The sequence below is a fragment of the Panulirus ornatus genome, chromosome 48, assembly GCF_036320965.1.
Source record: "Panulirus ornatus isolate Po-2019 chromosome 48, ASM3632096v1, whole genome shotgun sequence".
In the NCBI taxonomy this organism is placed as follows: domain Eukaryota; kingdom Metazoa; phylum Arthropoda; class Malacostraca; order Decapoda; family Palinuridae; genus Panulirus; species Panulirus ornatus.
In genome coordinates, this window is record NC_092271.1 from 13,051,884 (window position 1) to 13,073,341 (window position 21,458).

Genomic DNA, 21,458 nt, shown 5'->3' on the forward strand with positions numbered 1-21,458 from the left:
AATGGGAATTAATTGCTTCTAAGGGATTTTTAGTGAATTTAGAATATGTTGTGTCATCATTTAAAAGATCATTCATTTTAGACAAATAGTTACTTTTGTCTAAATTAACAACAGTGTTAGCCTTATCTGCTTTAGTAATATGTATATCCTTGTCTTTTTTTAAGGTGTTAATTGCTCTTATAACTCTTTATGGGCAATTAAGTTCCACTGGTTTTGACAAACTGGCATACACTAAACCCTTACAGATATTAGTTTCATCATTAGTTAAATTACTGTATTTCTCTAAATTACAAAAAGACTTTGTGACATCAACACAGCTGGCTTCCCTGTTGGGCAGACTGGTAAGGATCTTTCTGTTAGACTTAAGCAACATAAATATAGTATAAGAACAGGACAAGAATTAAATGCCTTGTTTAATCACGGTAAAAACTATGATCATTGCATTGACTGGAGTAATGCCATCTCAGTTATTAACTCTAACTCTATTACCACGAGAAATATCATTGAATCTTCTATTATAAAATATACAAAGAATTATAATCTTAATATTAGTGATGGTCTATACAAATTAGATAACTTTATTGTTGATAAAACTTGTAAAATTATACATTTATGAATGCTCGTTGTCTATCTTGGACAATCGCTTCGTCTCTTCACTGTATATCAACTGACTGTTATATTTCTCTCGTGTCTCCCCTGATGATGTGATTATTACACAAAAGTGCACTTGGGAACTTATCGTGATTCCTTTCCCTGTGAACTCATAGGAATATCTTGATCACGCGCAAAATTGTGATCCTGTCCAATATATATATATATATATATATATATATATATATATATATATATATATATATCCCATTTTAGAAAGTTAATACAAGGAGGGGAGGATTTCCGGCCCCCCGCTCCCGTCCCCTCTAGTCGCTTTCTACGACACGCGAGTTTGAATGGAGAAAAACTGGAGGAAGTGAAGTGTTTTAGATATCTGGGAGTGGATCTGTCAGCGGATGGAACCATGGAAGCGGAAGTGGATCATAGGGTGGGGGAGGGGGCGAAAATTTTGGGAGCCTTGAAAAATGTGTGGAAGTCGAGAACATTATCCCGGAAAGCAAAAATGGGTATGTTTGAAGGAATAGTGGTTCCAACAATGTTGTATGGTTGCGAGGCGTGGGCTATGGATAGAGTTGTTCGCAGGAGGATGGATGTGCTGGAAATGAGATGTTTGAGGACAATGTGTGGTGTGAGGTGGTTTGATCGAGTAAGTAACGTAAGGGTAAGAGAGATGTGTGGAAATAAAAAGAGCGTGGTTGAGAGAGCAGAAGAGGGTGTTTTGAAATGGTTTGGGCACATGGAGAGAATGAGTGAGGAAAGATTGGCCAAGAGGATATATGTGTCGGAGGTGGAGGGAACGAGGAGAAGAGGGAGACCAAATTGGAGGTGGAAAGATGGAGTGAAAAGGATTTTGTGTGATCGGGGCCTGAACATGCAGGAGGGTGAAAGGAGGGCAAGGAATAGAGTGAATTGGAGCGATGTGGTATACAGGGGTTGACGTGCTGTCAGTGGATTGAATCAGGGCATGTGAAGCGTCCGGGGTAAACCATGGAAAGCTGTGTAGGTATGTATATTTGCGTGTGTGGACGTGTGTATGTACATGTGTATGGGGGGGGTTGGGCCGTTTCTTTCGTCTGTTTCCTTGCGCTACCTCGCAAACGCGGGAGACAGCGACGAGGTATAAAAAAAAAAAAAAAAAGAATATATATATATATATATCTTCTTTCTTCTTTCAAACTATTCGCCATATCCCGCATTAGCGAGGTAGCGTTAAGAACAGAGGACTCGGCCTTTGAGGGAATACCCTCACCTGGCCCAATTCTCTGTTCCTTCTTTTGGAATATTGAAAAAAAAAGAAAAAAAAAAACGAGAGGGGAGGATTTCCAGCCCCCCGCTCCCTCCCCTTTTAGTCGCCTTCTACGACACGCAGGGAATACGTGGGAAGTATTCTTAATCCCCTATCCCCAGGGATAAAATATATATATATATATATATATAGGGTGGGGGAGGGGGCAAAAGTTCTGGGAGCGTTGAAGAATGTGTGGAAGTCGAGAACATTATCTCGGAAAGCAAAAATGGGTATGTTTGGAGGAGGAATAGTGGTTCCAACAATGTTATATGGTTCTGAGGTGTGGGCTATAGATAAACTTGTCCGGAGGAGGGTGGATGTGCTGGAAATGAGATGTTTGAGGATAATATGTGGTGTGAGGTGGTTTGATCGAGTAAGTAATAACAGGGTAAGAGAGATGTGTGGTAATAAAAAGAGTGTGGTTGAGAGAGCAGAAAAGGGTGTTTTGAAATGGTTTGGTCACATGGAGAGAATGAGTGAGGAAAGATTGACCAAGAGGATATATGTGTCAGAGGTGGAGGAATTGAGGAGAAGTGGGAGACCAAATTGGAGGTGGAAAGATGGAGTGAAAAAGATTTTGAGTGATCAGGGCCTGAACATGCAGGAGGGTGAAAGGCATGCAAGGAATAGAGTGAATTGGAACGATGTGGTTTACCGGGGTCGATGTGCTGTCAATGGATTGAACCAGGGCATGTGAAGCGTCTGGGGTAAACCATGGAAAGTTCCGTGGGGCATGGATGTGGAAAGGGAGCTGTGGTTTCAGTGCATTATACATGACAGCTAGAGACTGAGTGTGAACAAATGGGGTCTTTGTTGTCTTTTCCTAGTGCTACCTTGCACACATGAGGGGGGAGGGGATTGTTATTCCATGTGTGGCAAGGTGGCGATGGGAATAAATAAAGGCAGACAGTATGAATTATGTATATGTGTATATATGTATATGTCTGTGTGAGTATATATATGTGTAACATTGAGATGTATAGGTATGTATATTTGCATGTGTGGACATGTATGTATATACATGTGTATGTGGGTGGGTTGGGCCATTCTTTCGTCTGTTTCCTTGCGCTACCTCACTAACGTGGGAGACAGCGACAAAGCAGAATAATAAAAATATAAAAAATATAACAAACCTCCAACAACCAGGTTCGAACCCGGGACCCTTGCGCCAAAGACGGGAATGCTACCGCTAGGCTATGGGCCTAGCCTAGCGGTAGCATTCCTGTCTTTGGCACAAGGGTCCCGGGTTCAATCCTGGTTGTTGGAGGTTTGTATGTTCTATGAAGGTGCGTATTCATATGCACTTTATTCATATGTATGTGTATATATATATTATTTATATTATTTTATTTATTTTGCTTTGTCGCTGTCTCTCGCGTTTGCAAGGTAGCGCAAGGAAACAGACGAAAGAAATGGCCCAACACACCGCCATACATATGTACATACATACACGTCCACACACGCAAATATACATACCCATACATCTCAATGTACGCATATATATACACACACAGACACATACATATATACACATGCACACAATTCACACTGTCTGCCTCTATTCATTCCCATCGCCACCTCACCACACATGGAATAACATCCCCCTCCCCCCTCATGTGTGCGAGGTAGCGCTAGGAAAAGACAACAAAGGCCCCATTCGTTCACTCTTAGTCTCCAGCTGTCACGCAGTAATGCCCGAAACCACAGCTCCCCCTCCACATCCAGGCCCCCTCTTTTTATTACCACACATCTCTCTTACCCTAGTATTACTTACTCGGTCAAACCAACTCATACCACATATTGTCCTCAAAACATCTCATTTCCAGCACATCCACCCTCCTTCGCACAACTCCACCTATAGCCCACGCCTTGCAACCATATAACATTGTTGGAACCACTATTCCTTCAAACATACCCATTTTTGCTTTCTGAGATAATGTTCTTGACTTCCACACATTCTTCAATGCTCACAGAACTTTCACCCCCTCCCCCACCCTATGATTCACTTCCGCTTCCATGGTTCCATCCGCTGCCAAATCCACTCCCAGATATCTAAAACACTTAAATCCTCCAGTTTTTCTCATTTCAAACTTACCTCCCAATTGACTTGTCCCTCAACCCTACTGTACCTAATAACCTTACTCGTTTCACATTTACTCTCAGCTTTCTTCTTTCACACACTTTACCAAACTCATTCACCAGCTTTTGTAGTTTCTCACACGAATCAGCCACCAGTGCTGTATCATCAGCAAACAACAACTGACTCACTTCCCAAGCTCTCTCATCCACAACAGACTGCATACTTGCCCCTCTTTCCAAAACTCTTACATTCACCTCCTTAACAACCCCATCCACAAACAAATTAAATAACCATGGAGACATCACACACCCCTGTTGCAAACCTACATTCACTGAGAACCAATCACTTTCCTCTCTTCCTGCACGTACACATGCCTTACATCCTAGATAAAAACTCTTCACTGTTTCTAACAACTTGCCTCCCACACCATATATTCTTAATACCTTCACAGAGCATCTCTATCAACTTTATCATATGCCTTCTCCAAAATCATAAAAGCTCCATACAAATCCATTTGCTTTTCTAAGTATTTCTCACATACAATCTTCAAAGCAAACACCTGATCCACACATCCTCTACCACTTCTGAAACCACACTGCTCTTCCCCAATCGGATGCTCTGTACATGCGTTCACCCTCTCAATCAATACCCTCCCCTATAATTTCCCAGGAATACTCAACAAACTTATACCTCTGTAATTTGAGCACTCACTTTTATCCCGTTTGCCTTTGTACAATGGCACTATGCAAGCATTCCACCAATCCTCAGGCACCTCACCATGAGTCATACAGACATTAAATAACCTTATCAACCAGTCAACAATACAGACACCCTCTTTTTTAATAAATTCCACTGAAATACCATCCAAACCTGATGCCTTGCCTTGGAAAGTTGTGTGGGGCCTGGATGTGGAAAGGGCGCTGTGGTGTCGATGCATTATACATGACAGCTAGAGACAGTGTGAACGAATATGGCCTTTGTTGTCTTTCCCAGCGCTACCTCGCGCACATGCGGGAGGGAAGGCGTTTTCATTTCATGTGTGGCGGGGTATCGACGGGAATGCATAAGGGCAGACAGTATGAATTATGTACATGTGTATATATATGTACATGTTTAGGTACTTACACTTCCTATATAATGTTTACTAGGTGGTTCTTACACTTCCTATATGATGTTTACAGGGTGGTACTTACACTTCCTATATGATGTTTACTGGGTGGTACTTGTACTTCCTATATGATGTTTAGTGGTTGGTACTTACACTTCCTCTATGATGTTTATTAGGTGGTTCTTACACTTCCTATATGATGTTTACTGGGTGGTACTTACACTTCCTATATGATACTTACTGGGTGGTACTTACACTTCCTATATGATGTTTACTGGGTGGTACTTACACTTCCTATATGATGTTTACTGGGTGGTACTTACACTTCCTATATGATGTTTACTGGGTGGTACTTACACTTCCTATATGATGTTTACTGGGTGGTACTTACACTTCCTATATGATGTTTACTGGGTGGTACTTACACTTCCTATATGATGTTTACTGGGTGGTTCTTACACTTCCTATATGATGTTTACTGGGTGGTACTTACACTTCCTATATGATACTGGGTGGTACTTACACTTCCTATATGGTGTTTACTGGGTGGTACTTACACTTCCTGTATGTTGTTTACTGGGTGGTACTTACACTTCCTATATCATGTTTACTGGGTGGTACTTACACTTCCTATATCATGTTTACTGGGTGGTACTTACACTTCCTATATCATGTTTACTGGGTGGTACTTACACTTCCTATATGGTGTTTACTGGGTGGTACGTACACTTCCTATATCATGTTTACTGGGTGGTACTTACACTTCCTATATCATGTTTGGGTGGTACTTACACTTCCTATATCATGTTTACTGGGTGGTACTTACACTTCCTATATCATATTTACTGGGTGGTACTTACACTTCCTATATAATGTTTACTGGGTGGTACTTACACTTCCTATATGGTGTTTACTGGGTGGTACTTACACTTCCTATATGATGTTTACTGGGTGGTACTTACACTTCCTATATGATGTTTACTGGGTGGTACTTACACTTCCTATATGGTGTTTACTGGGTGGTACTTACACTTCCTATGTCATGTTTACTGGGTGGTACTTACACTTCCTATGTCATGTTTACTGGGTGGTACTTACACTTCCTATATCATGTTTACTGGGTGGTACACTTCCCATATGATGTTTACTGGGTGGTACTTACACTTCCCATATGATGTTTACTGGATGGTACTTACACTTCCTATATCATGTTTACTGGGTGGTACTTACACTTCGTATATCATGTTTACTGGGTGGTACTTACACTTCCTGTATGATGTTTACTGGGTGGTACTTACACTTCCTATATGATGTTTACTGGGTGGTACTTACACTTCCTATATGGTGTTTACTGGGTGGTACTTACACTTCCTATATCATGTTTACTGGGTGGTACTTACACTTCCTATATCATGTTTACTGGGTGGTACACTTCCCATATGATGTTTACTGGGTGGTACTTACACTTCCCATATGATGTTTACTGGATGGTACTTACACTTCCTATATCATGTTTACTGGGTGGTACTTACACTTCCTATATGGTGTTTACTGGTGGTACTTACACTTCATATATGATGTTTACTGGGTGGTACTTACACTTCCTATATGATGTTTACTGGGTGGTACTTACACTTCCTATATGGTGTTTACTGGGTGGTACTTACACTTCCTATATCATGTTTACTGGGTGGTACTTACACTTCCTATATCATGTTTACTGGGTGGTACTTACACTTCCTATATCATGTTTACTGGGTGGTACTTACACTTCCTGTATGATGTTTACTGGGTGGTACTTACACTTCCTATATGATGTTTACTGGGTGGTACTTACACTTCCTATATCATGTTTACTGGGTGGTACTTACACTTCCTATATCATGTTTACTGGGTGGCACTTACACTTCCTGTATGATGTTTACTGGGTGGTACTTACACTTCCTATATGATGTTTACTGGGTGGTACTTACACTTCCTATATGGTGTTTACTGGGTGGTACTTACACTTCCTATATCATGTTTACTGGGTGGTACTTACACTTCCTATATGGTGTTTACTGGGTGGTACTTACACTTCCTATATCATGTTTACTGGCTGGTACTTACACTTCCTATATCATGTTTACTGAGTGGTACTTACACTTCCTATTTGATGTTTACTGGGTGGTACTTACACTTCCTATATGATGTTTACTGGGTGGTACTTACACTTCCTATATGGTGTTTACTGGGTGGTACTTACACTTCCTATATGATGTTTACTGGGTGGTACTTACTCGTCCTATATGGTGTTTACTGGGTGGTACTTACACTTCCTATATCATGTTTACTGGGTGGTACTTACACTTCCTATATCATGTTTACTGGGTGGTACTTACAGTTCCTAACTGAATTGTTTGGTAGGTAGCACTTGTGTGATATTTTTCACCTAATTTGCTTACAGTTTCCCTACACTCGTAGTTTAGAGCCACCTATAATCTCATAACCAGACAAAGCAATAAAATGATCCACTTCAAATCTCACAATCAGACAAGGAAGGTGTTTACGGATAACTAGTACCGTCCACATGCCCAGACACTTGCGTCGTGAGTCATACGCATTTAACTGGTACTGAATTCCTCCCGGGAATCGTGTGCTTACACACGTATACCACACACACACACACCTGGGCTCGCGGAGTGTTGATGGTCGACCGTCCGGTCGAGGACTTCAACGCTGCCCAGAAGGTATCCTACAGAGACAACCCGAGCCAGGGTGGACGGTACGAGTGGGCTGGGTGTTGGGATGCCTTGGACACTGGTGGATGCAAGGGAACCTCACCGTATCCCTCCACATTCCCTTGTCTGGCCAGTAAAATGTTCCAGGTCGAATTTGCCAAGTTGGTCGACAGTGATCCCCTTCTGTAGGAAGTGTTCGCGCGCAGCGGTTTCCAGACTTTCAAGACTTCGAAACGAAAGAATGGCCAACGTTACGAAATCAAAAGTAAACTTCATAGACTTGTTTTAAATCTGCAGAATGTAGTAAGTAGTAGCCACGGATGGCGATAAATCATGATAAGAGTGATTAATGTTCGCCGTACGATAGACGGGGGTGGCATGAGCTACGGCTTTATAGGTATTGTGGTGTGAGACGGGGGAGGTGGGTGATGCTACAGGTGTGGCGGGAGGGACGGGTGAGGCGACAGGTAAGTTGGAGGAAGTCGTGACGTCACCGCCGAGTTGCTGATCACTCTTAAAATAACAATTTGTTATATAAATGCAGACTTCTCTAGCAGAATGTAGTACCCATTATATTCATTCATATACAAGTCATGATGCCCGGCAGCATTACCAGGCGGTATTACCTGCTCTGTGTGGCTACACTGTGTTCCCTTGAAAAGCAACATGTTACCAACATAAATTCCTGAAGCACCTGAGGCCTGAGCGAGCAGTGAGGATCAGACAGCCAGTGAGGAGTGTCGCTCCCTCCAGTCCTCTGCAAGTGATGGAAAAAAAAGTGACAACCGGCGTCATCAGGACGTGAGTGAGTGGTGGTCGTTGGCCCGTGACGGTAGTGTGGTGACGGTATCGTGACGTGAAATGTGACATGAGTATTGCTGGGGAAAGTCAGTGATGGTGTTGATGAACAGTCGCCTCCCGCACCACCCCTGCATGTACTGCACTGGCAGGTGTACTCACACACACACATACGACCACCAGTACTAACATGAACATATTCCCGGTGACTTACAATTTGGCCTTTAGTGATGGTAGCCCCAGCGGGTCACGCTCGGCCCGACCCACAGCAGTGTGTAACTTGAAGAGTTCCGCCACCACTTCCAGGAAGCCTCTCCCGCCAACCACACGGCGACCACCTCGCCTCCCGAGGTTCCCGCGCCAAGATGGTCACTGTACACACACTCCCCCATTAACTTCTTTCCGCTTGTTGTGTAAGATCCACCTCAGCCTAGTTCAGGCCTCTCGCTTAAGCACGGCCCTTCTTCCCCTCCGCCTTACTTTAAGGTACCACGTAATGTTCCTCATATTGTACAGTCATGATTATTCATTTTCAAAACCAAACTACAGAATGAAGTACCGTATAGCAGTATTAAGATTAACCGTTCTTATAAGCTCATGAGGTGAGGACCGAAATCTGCTCTTGCTACTGGTGATGGTACAAGCTAACCGTGACTCATTCTCGCTGTGTTTACATTACTAGTCGCGTGAGAGTATTAAATGTAACAGTGACAGGTTGGAATGTTGTGATTCATGGTGACACGAGAACCCTGAGGTGGACCTCGACCCGCTCTGCTGACGGTTCAGGTGGCGGTGCACGTTCCTCCTCCAAGACACTAAGCTACCGGTACTTCCACTTTGTTTATGTCGTACCATTATAGCAAGATGTGGGTGTTGGATAAGCTTCGGCCACCACGCCACAACAAGGGAAGACACCGCACAAATTCAAACTTACAGCTGAGTCTCATGTGGCTGTAAGACCACCTGTGGCATCTCGTATCTCACCTTTGCCCTTACCCCTACAGTCTTCAACGAACTAGTAATCAGAAATACGATAACCAAGTTCACGATGTTCGAATTATGACTATCCATCACGAACCCTTATTCCAAGTAATGTGTAATTCCTTGAGCATGAGTTAAGATTAATAAGGAAACTATGCCGCTGGCCTGATTACCTGAGTACCCTATTTCGTAACATTCCTTATAATCGTGTCACTACAACAGATCAAACTTGTTAGGTTACCTAAGTACTGTATACTTTTGTTATTGTGTCTAAATATTTTCACACTAAGTCTCACCGAAAACTTTGTACATGTAGAAATTCCAGTACTGGAATACTTTTTGTATGTTTTGAGATTTTTACCCTCATGTTGCCCCCGTCTCTTAACCTTGTATGTATATATGTGTTTTCAACTGCTGTGTGTGAGGTGAACATTGTATGTTTGTGGACTGAAAGCCAGCAGCCCATGTGTGGATGAAACAGAAAGAAAAGACAGCAACGTGGGCTAAAGAAGTGAACCGTGGAGGCTACAAATGCTCTGGCTCACTACACACAGTCGTCAGTAACCCTCCCGACACACAGGCGGGTAGGTAGTGGGTGGCTACTTACAAACCAGTGTATCAACCGCAGATGGACTGAAGGGGTTTAATGTCGAGTGGTGTCCATAACCCGCCAACCGTTGTGTTAAAGTACCGCAACAAACAATAGTATGACCTCGGTAGAAAGAGACTTCATAGCTATTTGCATTTCACATAATACATACGTCTTTCATTTAGTACCATCGTACCCAAGGGGAAACGAATGTTTTCAAGTTCTTTTTAATGCTCGACATTTCCAGTAACATCTAAATTAATATGTGCACATAAAAATAATGTTCCCCTTTAGAGGTAATCAACTACATACAATACATTGGTCATATTCCTAGAATATTGCGTTCATTTCATTAACCGTATTAATAACTGCTCTTCAAGTATAGGAGCAAATAGCTATGCATCTTACGGAATTTTAAAAGCGGATTTTCGCGCAAGAGAGTTTATAAGTATCTAATGAAATAATACTTTCAAGAGCTACCATTATATCAAGTTGATAAAAGATAAACCCAACTCAGAATAAAACTGTCCACAGCACCACACATGTGCATAATTCGTTATTTGGATCATCGACTTGCCGACGACCATGGATCATTAGGGCCTTCAAGGCCAACTTATAATGGCCAGTAAAAAAAAATCTGAATACCTGTCTCAGTTGTTCAATTTCAAGAACATAAATACTCTTGCATAACCCATACACATACCTGGAGCCAGCGGCAATGTTCATTCATTCAATGTGATGAAAATTATTTCGTACTATTTCACTTTGCCAGTTTACCTCATACATTTCTATCTGGATATGAATGACGAGATGGCATTCAGTATTAGCGTTCTCACGAGAACTTGTTCCAATAAGAACTAACCCAGTTAATACTTCAACCACGATTGTAGGAAACTGGTCTTTCGATCACAGTTATAGGGAAATCTGGTCTCGGGGGTTTACGAAATCAACGGTAGAAAAATAACTATCAAGAGTAACATGTCTATAGTATGCAACTGTCATTATTTCAACGAATGCTTAGTTCATTTCTTCCGGTATTAAAAATTAAACTCAATTTTTCATTTTTTTTTTAAGATATCAAAGAATTCGAAGTCACTAAGCTGTGGCTGCTCAATGAGGCTAGGCTGTACACGACCAATATGGATTTCTTAGTATTCATTCGTAAACAGAAATATCACTAATTATAATAACGTTCTCTTTAAAGCCGTTTAGAAAAAAAAAAAAATGCTAGAGTTCTCACATTCTCGTCCTCCCCACGCCATCAATTGGTGGAATGTGTAATGTCCTTCACACACACCAGATAGCTTATGAATTCCAACTTGAGGTTTTTGTTGTGCATCGTTCATCCGAATTCCTCTACGCCACAGCAGACGAGGCAGTCGTATTTTACACCCTAATGATTTGTCTTTATACTTAGATCGCTGAATATGCAGTTATAATGTTAAACCTGAGGAGCGTAATCGTCAATATTCTCATACACTGTGGGAAAGTGGTTGGTGAAGGTGGTTGACTGGGTGGGCGGTGCAGTAGAACGGCCTTGTAGTGGCTAAGGAAAAGAATCGACGCAGTTAAGTTTGGCCTCTCCCGCTGACGACCTTCAGACAACACACACACACACACACACAAATTACATTCGTTAAGAGTGGTTTATGCTAGAATTTTCGGAGTTTCGGTGTTCACGCTCGAGTTGAAGATACAATAAACTTACTGAAACATTACAGAGTACAGTGCTGTATGTTAATTACCGATCACTCGTCATTTCTTTGTTCGACGACTTGTTCTGGGTCCACTTCCCAGCCAGCCCCGTGCCAGCTGCTGTGATCATAAGGTCTCTGGCTCCTTGCAGAAATTTATGCAAGACCCTACCCGAAACAATTTACCTCGTAATTCGAGTTTTTTTTCTCTCTGCTTTACGGATAAGTACATATGTCACATAAAGGAAACTGTTTTGAATATAAGATTAAAAGACAAGAGAAAAAGACAAAATTCACTAGAGAGAGTGCCAGGGGTGCGTGACCTAACTTGAATAAATCGAGAGGGAATGGTATGTGAGCGGGTGTGGGTTGACCTACTACCTCCCACGGGCTGGAGAGAAGCGCTTTGTCCTTTTACCAGTTCCTGTGTCTGGCAAGATAGCTTTCTCCAGCCTCTCCAGAGTGGTTACCAGCAGGGTCGCCACCTCTGCTGCAGCTTTCCTGACGTGATGGTCACCAGCTCTGCAAACATACGAGTCCGTCAGTTGCCTCTAAGTGATCACGGCGCGGGACATGTTGCTTGGGGTGTGGTCACAAGCCACAGCGACCGACCATTTAAAAGACCATTTTCACCAGGGTTTCAACTAGCTGCTATACCAGCCCCTACGGTTACTTACACACAAACAAGTCGCTAACAACTTTCTAGAATCAGATGTTACCTGCCAATGCTGATGAAACGCATCCAAAAATGTGAAAGTAAATTTTGTGTACGAAACTAATATTCTCGCACGTTGGTTGAGCAGTGTTTACCAGTTTTGTTGTTTAACTTGTTCGTGTTTACACATCGTCTTCCAACCACTTCGAAATATCTCAGAAATTTGCTCGAAAAGTCAGCGATCGTATTTACGTAAGTAAAGAATTGTCTTAACTAAGTCTAGCATTTTTTTTTTTTTAAATCGTTGAATAGGCAGAACAAAACCGAATGCCAGTCAAGATCTGAGTTTCTTGAATCTGTAATAATCTGACAAGTCTAAAACTTTTTCAACGCGTGTGTGTGTGTGTGTGTGTGTGCGTGTGTGTGTGTGTTCAGGGTTTTTATGACGTTTTTAATGACTAGTTATCTAAGAAAAGTCGAAGAATTACTTACTTGGAATGTACGTAAACATGATCAGTTTAGCTGCGTGACAACTGTCATTAATAGCAATAAAATGGTACATTTGACAACAGAATATCACATGCCGACAACGATTTTCCAAGATAACCTTATGAAAATCAACACTCTTCTAGGTTGTGTAACAATAATTACGCACATTAGTTTCACGATACGAGAACCAAATCATCATAATCCGGTGAGGTCATCCTCAATCAAGGGCCACATACATAGTGTGATAAGGTATTAGAAGACGTTTCAAGATGTTCAAGAGTACTCGACTGTTTATGATGTTGACGGCCATATGAAGCCTAGCTGATATGAGGCCTGAGGCCCATGTAACCAGCCAACCTTTAAACTCCTGCCGCTTCTCAACGGAGAAGCTCGAGTCGAATATGGAGTGTCACGTTCTTGGCTTGATCAAGTTTTCCTTTACTGCTCCCTCCTGTTGGTCGAGACATCGGGACCGTATACGATTAAAATGACCTTATTCCGAGGAATGAATTTCCTGCTATATGTTATGTCATCTTGTTTTAATCCTATACCTTACAGTTCCAGGGAATTCTAAGACACATAACAGAACGCATTAAAGAAAGTGAGTGATCTGATAACCAAATAATTTCCCTGCAAGCTATAACTTAAAGAGACAGGCAAACCATGGCTTGCAAGAGGTAAATAAGTAATGGAAAACAGAAAGTTGTGTGAGTAGCAGAGTGGACGTCAGTCACTACCGCTGAGGAGGTTAACCCCATGATCACCATGACCCCGCCACGGGCCCCGAGAGAAGGCAGTGCTCGCCCAATGCTGATGGCCGTATGCATTCTGCTGGTGGTCTGCTTGGCCCTCCCTGTGGCCGCCTCAACCTGTGCCGGTGTCAACTGTACCCACGAATGCTCCTTCGACAGCCTCATCTACAAGCCACAGAGGTGTGACCAATGCTGTAATGTCCAAGGTAAGTAAGTCGTGGGACCATCTACCTACCCAGGATGCCAAATTTTCAATGTTGGGCTGGCAATCAATATCACATGCTCCATGGAATATGTTTACGTGATGAGATACCAAACACAATGTCAATTCAAACGATGTAATCATAAGAGATAATAGCCTGGCACATCCCTGGCTCATCAACAAACATATTCTGTGGCAGAGGGAACTATATACATAGAGGCTGAAGCCCCTATATGTAACAAGCAGTCACAGATTACGCAGGAGTAACGGTAAAGGATTATTAAACGGCTAGGATCCATCATCAGTTACCATATGCTAAACAGTCAGCCACAGCTGTTACCTCAGTGTGCCTCGGTAATATAAGGGGTAAGGGATGGGTATTAGTGGGGGGAGGAGGGGAGAGAGATAGCTATGGGTGAGGAGTACCAGGGATGGAGGCAAATATGGTTCATGATACCTTCAGCACGGCCCTTGGGTATGATGACTTGGCCTTTAATGTAATCCCTTCAAGATCAGGTCCAATGCCAACCCAAGCCTCAAGGGTCGGGTGGAAGAAGATCAAGCAGTCGTACCCGAGAGTCGTGCGCGAAGATTTAAAACAATTTTGTTCAGCCGTTGTTTTCCCCTGGCGGCCCGAACGTTTCGTGGGAGTTTGGCTCTCATTCGCCAAGTTTTCTGTCGATCATACGGTAAAGTCTGTTGGTATCCCGCTTCACAATGCCTTATGTAAGCCACTCGCTAATGCTAGGAAGGTAGTGGTGGATGGAAATCTACCCTGAAAAGATACCCGATGCCGAATGCTTATTCGTGAGTACTAATGTAAAACCGCTGAAGAAGGAGTGTCAGCTGGAGGTTCCTGTGGCTGTGGTATGCTCCTCCAGCGACCCTGACAGTTGACTAACTCACTGAGGCGACGCGAGCGGTGGTGCATCATTGTTGGGAGACTTCCAAGATGGTAAAGCTGATGATAATCAGTAGTTAAGACAAGTGACAACAACTCACTTTCCTGTTCTCTTAATGTGGTCAAGATGACTAGAAAACTTTCTAAGCTCGAGAAGAGCGACAGCCGAGCAAATGATACTGGCATCTGGCCCCTTCAAGATCCTCGACCTCCCCATATTATGTTCAAACGAAGTGGAGACCCTCAGAAGCACTGTGTATATGTCGGGCTCGTCGCCCTCTTGGCAATGATCGGTACCTCCTAGCTACCTGCTCCCTTCGTCTACCCTCATCTAACCTGTACAAAGATATCGCCCCCAAGATCTAGATCGATACTGACGCTTGGGGCCCCTCCTGCCCGCCCTCATCACACAGTCGTGACTCAACGGTTGGGCTTAGCATGTCCCTCTCAGTCAACATTGACGGAGGTGGTGGCATGCATCCCACACGACCACCAACAACCCTCCTCAGATGGTGCTACCCCATCCGCCTTGACTGCCTCGTGCAGCGTGACTGGACTGGTGGTGCCTGGCCGCTCCGTCCTTGGTACCTGGCGCAGGCCTGGTACCTGACCGTCTCGTCTACCCAAAGCAACAAACCAGGACTGGCGCCCGGCAGAATAAATCTGCTCTGGAAGGCGACACCGCTCGGATTAACACCACCTTCATTATACCTGCCATGACTGGTCCCACAGAAATGTCACCAGTGGTTCATGGTGAGTTGCAGATATATATATATATATATATATATATATATATATATATATATATATATATATATATATATATATATATATATATTTTTTTTGTCGCTGTCTCCCGCGTTTGCGAGGTAGCGCAAGGAAACAGACGAAAGAAATGGCCCAAACCACCCCCATACACATGTATATACATACGTCCACACACGCAAATATACATACCTACACAGCTTTCCATGGTTTACCCCAGACGCTTCACATGCCCTGATTCAATCCACTGACAGCACGTCAACCCCGGTATACCACATCGATCCAATTCACTCTATTCCTTGCCCTCCTTTCACCCTCCTGCATGTTCAGGCCCCGATCACACAAAATCTTTTTCACTCCATCTTTCCACCTCCAATTTGGTCTTCCACTTCTCCTCGTTCCCTCCACCTCCGACACACACACACACACACACACACACACACACACACACACATATATATATATGAGTCAAGAGAAATCCGTCTGGCTCGGGTAAGGGACCCCGCATTCCACAATCGAAGTGTTATGCTTGACCTGGAATGGTGTAGACCTTCCTCATGTCCAGCCTACGTCCGACCTCCCCTGCTGACATGGCCAAGATGGATACACCTCATCCACAAAGATGACTGATACTTCTACAAAGGTTCCTGGTTCACTGTGCTGGTTGAAAACATGGTGTTGGAAGAGGGTGCAAATAGTGACAGTTATCTTTTCAGTGGTGCCTGTCAACTGGGTTGGCTGCCACTGTGAACGAAGACCAACCAAGAATACCTGGGTAAGTTAGCCAGTCAGCTGCTCACGCCCTTTGTTCCCACATATGATGGCTCGCTCACCATATTGAACAAAATGATTCCCTTGTACATGGCAGCCGAGACGGCACAGGCAAACGAATGCCCTAATCAAGGCTATCTTATATACGTAATATATATTGCAAGAAGTTACAGTGGTCCGCGTGATATATATATATATATATATATATATATATATATATATATATATATATATATATATATATATATATATAATATAATATAAGACAACAAAGTCAAGCTATCATCTACAAAAAACTAAGCAACCTCGTCATATCAATCCAGCTGTAAAAAAAAAAAAAAAAAAAAAAAAAAAACATAAGACATTACAAGAATCCAACGTAGTTTATGAATTCAAATGTCAACAAGGAGACCGCGAGCTCCATGCTAACATGACTCATGCGGGAACCACAACCTGTACACTATCCACGAGACTTACCCTACCCCTACACACACAAGAAGGCTCCATCCAAGTACATGTTACCAGGAAGCATAACACTGCCCTACGAGGGTACTGCGCCACGAACATGTATCGCTGAAGCACCAATCGTCAAGGGACAACAGCCAAATACTCCACAACCAGAACACGGGCCAAGATAGATTACTACAACCAATGAGGGCGCAGCGCTACATGCACGTCCACCTACTAGTATTAACCAGCCTCACCCACCTACCCGCAGTCGTTCCTAATGGCTCCAATGACCTCTCCACACGCTCCTAAAGTTGATTTGACGGACTCGGATCGAAACGTTCACACAGAGATGCTAATGAAATAAAAAGTCCAAATCATTTTTGCACACCCTGTCCAGTTTCTCCTGTCGTTTTCGATCAACTCTCACTACACCATTAATAGCATCAAACATTTTCTTTCTAACACATGTCAGAAGTGGAAAGAAGAAAGAAAATGGAGAACCAAGGAGGTCGAAAGATAGGGTGAAAGATGCTTTGAAGGCTCTGAACATGCAGGAGGGCGCTGCCATGGATAAAGCTAATAGGAGCGATGTGGTATCCTGGAACGACGTTCCGTCAATGGGGCTGAACCAGGACGTATGAAGCGGTCGGGGAAAACCACGGAAAGGTCGGTGGGGCCTGACTGTGAAGAGGGAAGCTCTGGTCTCAGGGCATTATATATGACAGCTACAAGGTGATGCTGCCGAAAGAGGCCACTTCGTCTGTTCTTGGCGCTTCCTCGCTAACACTTGAAATTGCGAACATATATATATATATATATATATATATATATATATATATATATATATATATATATATATATTCTTTCTTTCTTTCAAACTATTCGCCATTTCCCGCATTAGCGAGGTAGCGTTAAGAACAGAGGACTGGGCCTTTGAGGGAATACCCTCACCTGGCCCAATTCTCTGTTCCTCCTTTTGGGAAAAAAAAAAAAAAAAAAAAAAAAAAAAAGATGTTCTGGAAGGAGGTAAATAAAGTGCGTAAGACAAGGGAGCAAATGGGAACTTCAGTGAAGGGGGCTAATGGGGAGGTGATAACAAGTAGTGGTGATCTGAGAAGGAGATGGAGTGAGTATTTTGAAGGTTTGTTGAATGTGTTTGATGATAGAGTGGCAGATATAGGGTTTTTTGGTCGAGGTGGTGTGCAAAGTGAGAGGGTTAGGGAAATTGATTTGGTAAACAGAGAAGAGGTAGTAAAAGCTTTGCGGAAGATGAAAGCCGGCAAGGCAGTAGGCTTGGATGGTATTGCAGTGGAATTTATTAAAAAGGGGATGACTGTATTGTTGACTGGTTGGTAAGGTTATTTAATGTATGTATGATTCATTGTGAGGTGCCTGAAGATTGGCGGAATGCTTGCATAGTGCCATTGTACAAAGGCAAAGGGGATAAGAGTGAGTGCTCAAATTACAGAGGTATAAGTTTGTTGAGTATTCCTGGGAAATTATATGGGAGGGTATTGATTGAGAGGGTGAAGGCATGTAAAGAGCATCAGATTGGGGAAGAGCAGTGTGGTTTCAGAAGTGGTAGAGGATGTGTGGATCAGGTGTTTGCTTTGAAGAATGTATGTGAGAAATACTTAGAAAAGCAAATGGATTTGTATGTAGCATTTATGGATCTGGAGAAGGCATATGATAGAGTTGATAGAGATGCTCTGTGGAAGGTATTAAGAATATATGGTGTGGGAGGCAAGTTGTTAGAAGCAGTGAAAAGTTTTCATCGAGGATGTAAGGCATGTGTACGTGTAGGAAGAGAGGAAAGTGATTGGTTCTCAGTGAATGTAGGTTTGCGGCAGGGGTGTTTGATGTCTCCATGGTTGTTTAATTTGTTTATGGATGGGGTTGTTAGGGAGGTGAATGCAAGAGTTTTGGAAAGAGGGGCAAGTATGAAGTCTGTTGGGGATGAGAGAGCTTGGGAAGTGAGTCAGTTGTTGTTCGCTGATGATACAGCGCTGGTGGCTGATTCATGTGAGAAACTGCAGAAGCTGGTGACTGAGTTTGGTAAAGTGTGTGAAAGAAGAAAGTTAGGAGTAAATGTGAATAAGAGCAAGGTTATTAGGTACAGTAGTGTTGAGGGTCAAGTCAATTGGGAGGTAAGTTTGAACAGAAAAGCTGGAGGAAGTAAAGTGTTTTAGATATCTGGGAATGGATCTGGCAGCGGATGGAACCATAGAAGCTGAAGTGAATCATAGGGTGGGGGAGGGGGCGAAAATCCTGGGAGTCTTGAAGAATGTGTGGAAGTCGAGAACATTATCTAGGAAAGCAAAAATGGGTATGTTTGAAGGAATAGTGGTTCCAACAATGTTGTATGGTTGCGAGGCGTGGGATATGGATAGAGTTGTGCGCAGGAGGGTGGATGTGCTGGAAATGAGATGTTTGAGGACAATATGTGGTGTGAGGAGGTTTGATCGAGTAAGTAAAGTAAGGGTAAGAGAGTTGTGTGGAAATAAAAATAGCGTGGTTGAGAGAGCAGAAGAGGGTGTTTTGAAATGGTTTGGGCACATGGAGAGAATGAGTGAGGAAAGATTGACCAAGAGGATATATGTATCGGAGGTGGAGGGAACGAGAAGTAGGAGACCAAATTGGAGGTGGAAAGATGGAGTGAAAAAGATTTTGAGTGATCGGGGCCTGAACATGCAGGAGGGTGAAAGGCGGGCAAGGAATAGAGTGAATTGGATCGATGTGGTATACCGGGGTCGACGTGCTGTCAATGGATTGAATCAGGGCATGTGAAGCGTCTGGGGTAAACCATGGAAAGTTGTGTGGGGCCTGGATGTGGAAAGGGAGCTGTGGTTTCGGGTATTATTACATGACAACTAGAGACTGAGTGTGTACAAAGGCCTTTGGTTGTCTTCTCCTAGCGCTACCTCGCACAACATGAGGGGGGGAGAAGGGGGATGTTATTTCATGGTGGCTGGAGGAATAAATAAAGGAAGACTATGACATATGTAACATTGTTATATATGTATAGTCAGCCTGTGTATATATATTTACATTGAGATGTATAGTTATGTATATTTGGCGTGTGGGACGTGTATGTTGACATTGTAAGGGGGGATTGTGGCATTTCTTTCGTCTGTTTCCTTGCGCTACCTCGCAAACGCGGGAGACAGCGCAAAGCAAATTATTATAATAAAATATATATATATATATTAATATATATCTATATATGTGTGTGTGTGTGGGGGTGGTGTGGGTGTGTGTGTGTGGTTGTTTGTATGTTGTGTGCGTGTAAAATTCAGCATGTCAGGCATCTAATTCATCGACAAGTCCCAAAGGGCACACAAATAGCTGGCATAACTGTGAGCAAACTAGCTCGCCCAGGATTCGAACTCTGACTGCCCCATGCCTAAACTCATAATCAGCAACGCTAACCAGTAAACTCCGGAGACCCATATAATTTGTTATGCTCTGTGGAGCAAGTAGTGTCTAACAACACTCCAAATGAACATGTAACCATGAAAGAGGATAAAAACCTCTGGAACACGATGGTACGGTCATTAGGTGTAAGAGTATGACCTTTGACCTAATCCTTAAGGTTTCGTTCAAAAAAGTTTAGGTAGGTAGTCATGATAATTGTACTGTCGCCTTCCAGAAGTTTCGATAACATGACACGTATCACGGTATTTCCCTAAACGTCAAGTCTCTACCGACGTATATGTGTGTGTAAGATGACGACCCTGGTCTAACATGTCTCTACATATATATATATATATATATATATATATATATATATATATATATATATATATATATATATATATATATATATACATATATATATATATATATATATATATATATATATATATATATATATATATATATATATATATATGTCTTTTTTTTCTTTTTTGCTTTGTCGCTGTCTCCCGCGTTTGCGAGGTAGCGCAAGGAAACACACGAAAGAAATGGCCCAACCCACCCCCATACACATGTATATACATACGTCCACACACGCAAATATACATACCTACACAGCTTTCCATGGTTTACCCCAGACGCTTCACATGCCCTGATTCAACCCACTGACAGCACGTCAACCCCGGTATACCACATCGATCCAATTCACTCTATTCCTTGCCCTCCTTTCACCCTCCTGCATGTTCAGGCCCCGATCACACAAAATCTTTTTCACTCCATCTTTCCACCTCCAATTTGGTCTCCCACTTCTCGTTCCCTCCACCTCCGACACATATATCCTCTTGGTCAATCTTTCCTCACTCATTCTCTCCATGTGCCCAAACCATTTCAAAACACCCTCTTCTGCTCTCTCAACCACGCTCTTTTTATTTCCACACATCTCTCTTACCCTTACGTTACTTACTCGATCAAACCACCTCACACCACACATTGTCCTCAAACATCTCATTTCCAGCACCTCCACCCTCCTGCGCACAACTCTATCCATAGCCCACGCCTCGCAACCATACATCATTGTTGGAACCACTATTCCTTCAAACATACCCCTTTTTGCTTTCCGAGATAATGCTCTCGACTTCCACACATTCTTCAAGGCTCCCAGAATATTCGCCCCCTCCCCCACCCT

General features: G+C 42.9%; 1 protein-coding gene across 6 annotated transcripts in view; it reads left to right on the forward strand.

Annotated features, from left to right (window-relative positions):
* Positions 1 to 7,744: 7,744 nt before the first annotated feature.
* Positions 7,745 to 21,458, forward strand: part of LOC139764091 (uncharacterized) — a 29,974-nt gene continuing 16,260 nt past the window's right edge. The window contains exons 1-2 of one of the 6 annotated variants that reach the window (XM_071690586.1): positions 7,745 to 8,073; positions 13,573 to 13,972. In XM_071690586.1, coding sequence (XP_071546687.1) covers positions 13,771 to 13,972 — 202 coding nt within the window. In that variant the 5' untranslated portion in view covers positions 7,745 to 8,073; positions 13,573 to 13,770. Of the gene's footprint in view, positions 8,074 to 8,495; positions 8,614 to 13,572; positions 13,973 to 21,458 lie in introns of those variants that run through there. The other 5 variants (XM_071690587.1, XM_071690582.1, XM_071690585.1 and 2 more) reach the window with 5 other exon arrangements.